This window comes from Geospiza fortis, unplaced genomic scaffold (assembly GCF_000277835.1).
Source record: "Geospiza fortis unplaced genomic scaffold, GeoFor_1.0 scaffold97, whole genome shotgun sequence".
Classification (NCBI taxonomy): Eukaryota; Metazoa; Chordata; class Aves; order Passeriformes; family Thraupidae; genus Geospiza; species Geospiza fortis.
In genome coordinates this window covers 2,990,628-2,991,359 of record NW_005054343.1, presented here as the reverse complement: position 1 = coordinate 2,991,359, position 732 = coordinate 2,990,628, and the positions used below count along the sequence as shown (strand labels likewise).

Genomic DNA, 732 nt, shown 5'->3' with positions numbered 1-732 from the left:
GGGGGGGGGGCGGGGGGGGTTATAGCTTTTTACTGGCTTTATCCCAAACTCCCTAAATGCAAAAACCCTCTGTTGAACAACCACCCTGCTTTCTCCGCTGGCAGCAGCCCAAGGAACTGATTGCAGTCACTGCTGGCCATGCGTGTGCCATGTAGGCGTGTTAAAATTCCCTGCCAGAGCCCAGGAAAACACCTGAACCGGGATGTGCCTTCTGTTTTTGGCTCTTTCCTTTAAAGACTGTCCCCACTTGAACAAATATTTGACAGGGTTTGGGCAGGAGGTGTCCGTGCCTGGCAGTGCAATGGGCTGGGGGAGCCTTTGGGGTCCATGTTCGCCTCCCATCCCAACAAGGAGGTTTTTGGGGGCTTAGCAGTCTATTCCTGGAAAGCAAGCCAGCCTTTTCCAGGAGATACTTTTTCCTAGGGAAGAAGCATCGTGGTGCCTGCCAGCTCCTAATTACTGCTGCCGGCCTCGGCACTGGCTTAACTGGGGCCAGGGCTGAGCCGTGGAGGTGATGCCTCTGCAGGGTTTTGCCTCGGGGCGGGGTCACCCCCTCCCAAAAAGGCCTGGAGGGGAGGTCATATCTCCAAACCCTTGGGATTCTGGACCCTTCTCCAGCTCAGTGACTGGGTTAAAAGGGGATTTTCAGCCCTTTTTTTTTTCTTTTTTTCTTTGATTCGGCCAAGGAGCGCTGTCTGGCTTTGCCCACCCCCTGCTCGGGGGGCTTGGCCG

At 55.5% G+C, this 732-nt stretch overlaps 1 protein-coding gene across 1 annotated transcript in view; it reads left to right on the top strand.

Moving 5' to 3' along the window:
* Positions 1 to 327: 327 nt before the first annotated feature.
* ST3GAL2 (ST3 beta-galactoside alpha-2,3-sialyltransferase 2) overlaps positions 328 to 732 on the top strand; it is a 3,577-nt gene continuing 3,172 nt past the window's right edge. Inside the window, exon 1 of the mRNA XM_031058395.1 lies at positions 328 to 387. Coding sequence (XP_030914255.1) covers positions 328 to 387 — 60 coding nt within the window. The remainder of the gene's footprint in view (positions 388 to 732) is intronic.